At 33.8% G+C, this 3,586-nt stretch overlaps 1 protein-coding gene across 1 annotated transcript; it reads left to right on the top strand.

The window, feature by feature from the left end:
• The first annotated feature begins 872 nt into the window (after positions 1 to 872).
• On the top strand, positions 873 to 2,498 carry LOC121125801 (leukocyte elastase inhibitor-like). The gene is given in 3 exon segments (XM_040721039.2): positions 873 to 964; positions 1,033 to 1,781; positions 1,783 to 2,498. Coding segments are annotated over 2 exon segments (1,158 nt in total). The 5' UTR covers positions 873 to 964; positions 1,033 to 1,215; the 3' UTR covers positions 2,375 to 2,498.
• The last annotated feature ends 1,088 nt before the right edge of the window (positions 2,499 to 3,586 follow it).

The raw sequence follows: 3,586 nt of genomic DNA on the forward strand, positions 1-3,586 counted from the left end.
AGTATTTTAAACAATTATACCATAAGTCTTTCTCCCCCTTCTCCTTGTACGCGTTTTTCTCTACATAATTATCAACTTAACATATATCTAAGATCAGTTCTGTCTATCAGAATCTCTAATATCTTGAAAACAGTTCATATAGATACCAAACTTAATTTTGAACTGTTCCCAATTATAGGCCGTATCCCCTCTCACTATCAGAGGAGCTGGAAACGGTATCATTGCGTTCATAGCCCATTTGGAGTCAAGGTATACGTCACTGCTTCCTCCTCCATTATCCAGGATACTTTATTCCACTTCTGACACTATGAAATATATTCTTAAAGTTCTTTATTCTGGGACTTCTTCCCCTGTCCCTGTTCTATACTTCACCCCTCCCCCACCCCATCTATACATACATATCTTTGGTACTCTAATACTAAAGTACTCCTCTATGGGTAACATACTCATACATTTATGAAATGGAATAATTGGTAAACACTTCTCCGTTATCATTAATTATTATTCGACATGATGGATTATTCATATTGAAAAATACCCATAGATAGAAGAATATTCATAATATCAGACACAGAATTCACGGTCCTAGATAGATTCGAGTCCCTTTAAGTGACTTTATAATGCAAACTATTTCGTACTCTTCGTACAAAAATACAGTCCCAAATTGACCCTTAGCTAAATTTCCGTTCGACAACAGCTTGTTTTCAGCAAAAGTCCGCTCACGATAATTTATATCCCAGTCCAGCCCTACTACATAGCTCGTTTTTATAATAAACACATACAAATGGAGTTATATAACATTTATTGAATTATGTAGATGGCACTGTTAAAGCCCTTTTTTATACGCAATGTTGTTATACAGTAAGTGTTTTATATTTTTCAGGTCCCGCCTCCTTAGAAAGAGACAGTCAATATAACTACAAAGACTGCATATACTAAGTAAAGAAATCAATTTATTTTATACGTAAGTTTGCTAAGTTAAATTAATTGTGTAAACATTTGTATAATTTAAAATATTTGATTATATCAAAGGTGACGATAATATTTGATAAGAGAGCTTATTCTCTAATCAATTATGATTCATGATGACTCACGCTGATAATCCCTAACTGTTCCTTCTATAGTATAAAATGATTTAGTAATAAGCCAAATCTGTACTAATAACTACTCCATTACATTCTTTTATCGTTCTTATAATTCAAAAAGTTGACGAAAATGAATGAAAGCATCCCACACAAGTCACACTTGGTCTCTATTGCACACGGGTCTCACAAATTCGGAAGTGAACTCCTTCTTCAAACTACAACTTCGGAACAAAATGCCGTATTTTCAAGCTACAGTATCTCCAGTGTTATTTCCATGGCTGCTCTTGGAGCAAGGGGAAACACACTTCAACAAATCAAGGAGGCTCTTCATCTTCCAGAAGATATGGAATTGCTAAAGTCTGCCTACTCAGACATCACATCTGTGACAAAGTCGGATGATAACATTACTTTGGAGGTTGCAAATTCTGTTTTTCCGTCCAAGAGGTTGGAATTACGAGAAGAGTATTTGAGTGATGTGAAGAAACATTTTCAATCAGAGATTCAATCCTTAGACTTTAATCAAGCTGAAGAAGCAAGGAAAATCATGAATGATTGGGTTTTACAACAAACCAATGGAAAGGTCAAAGAATTATTCGCTCCTGGTAGCATTAACAGCGATACTGTGAATGTTTTGGTAAATGCCATTTATTTCAAGGGGGATTGGTTGGCAAAATTTGATCCCATAAATACAACAGAGAGATTTCTTTGTATCTTCAGAGAAAACTGTCAAAGTCCCAACCATGTTTGCGTCCGACATCAAATACGCTTCAACATATAATGAAGATCTAAAATGTACGATTGCTGCCTTGCCATATAAAGGAGAACGGATCACCATGTATCTTCTAGTCCCAGAAGAAAGATTCGGACTTGGGGAGTTGGAACAAAAGGTAGCAACGGATGCTTTCAATCCCTCAACCCTTGATAAATTAACTCACCCAAGTAAAAATCCAATTTATTTGCCAAAGTTTAAGTTGGAATCATTTCATGATCTCGGAGATGCTTGCAAGTCCCTTGGATTGAAGGATATGTTTGATGAAAAGTCTGACTTTTCAGGTATGGCTGGAGGTCCAGGAGAACTATACGTTTCTAAAGTTGTACAAAAAGCCATAATTGAAGTTAATGAAGAGGGAAGTGAGGCGGCTGCAGCTTCTGGAATGGTTATGATGATGAGGTGTGCTATGATACCTCAGCCTCTTGTCATTGATCATCCCTTTATTTTCATGATCAAGGACAAATCCACTGGACTTGTATTATTTTCTGGAAAAGTCGTGGATCCCTCAAGATCTTAATTGTTGATATATGTATATAATGTATTTTCATTTCTTAATACCCTTACCAAATTTATTGGTTATATTAATTTGTAATACACATTCAATGACTGATTTAAGAAACAAAATTTTGTCATTAAAAATATTTCTTTATATTGATTTATTTTGATGTATAAAAAGCTGAGGTTTACTGAATCCATTGTTGATTGTTAACAAGAAAATTTTGGAAGCTGTCGCAAATCAACTTTGCTTAAAAACACAACTTTTAAACGTAGATTTTGAATGTACAGATAACTTCTTTTTTTTAAAAAAACAACCTGTATCGTAATATTTTCATATTGTAGATACAGATTAACTATTACAGTGGAAAGAATAAGATGTTTTTTCTCATATTATCCAACGGTTGTCGTCCTTAATTGATTAAAAAAATTGTACAAATTAAGATATTTTCAGTAACTATTACTTTAATTTAATCATAATACCTGTATTTATCATTGGCATTTGATGGGGGTTGTGCAAGTTTTTATTAGAAATTTGTGTAATTTGTATAGAGTGGTACATTAAAATCTGAATTTGAAACCTCCACAATAGTTTATTAAATAACAATAGAATTTCAAAACATTAATACCAATAATATAAAGATGTGTATCTGAGCTCTGAATAATTAATCCAGCCGTCCTTAGAAATCCTAATTTTTTCCCCCCTCCAGTACTTGGCGCACGGATACAAAATAGTTTGCACTATACAATTGACGGTACCAACTAAATCGAGCTTCGATAAAATCGTTTTGCACCTCTGGAAGGGATATTCGAAGCCACAATCTTTAAGAAGAAATTATGCATGTTTTGCAGTAACATCTGTAGTTTGGTTCACTATAGTGAAAGTATCTTTAGTGAAGCTCATTTTGTGAGAGGTAGATTCACACTTCCATGAATTTAACCACACATGGAAATCTAGAAGAAATTGAATATTTTCGTGATTTAATGACAGAGGCTCCCTCGATGAGTCTCTCTTTCTCCGTCCTGCGGAAGGCGTTTTACAATTTAGAATATTCCAGTATTTTATAATGATGGACAAAAAAATTGCAGTTATTTTCCAATTGAGATTTTGATTAGAATAATAATTTAGGCCGCAATTGTGCTTTCATGAAAAATATTATCTGCTAAAAGTACATTGTTTTTTTCAATAGACGTGGGATACAAAGATTTTGTCGTGAGCTTATAAGCAATTTTA

This window comes from Lepeophtheirus salmonis, chromosome 11 (assembly GCF_016086655.4).
Source record: "Lepeophtheirus salmonis chromosome 11, UVic_Lsal_1.4, whole genome shotgun sequence".
In the NCBI taxonomy this organism is placed as follows: domain Eukaryota; kingdom Metazoa; phylum Arthropoda; class Copepoda; order Siphonostomatoida; family Caligidae; genus Lepeophtheirus; species Lepeophtheirus salmonis.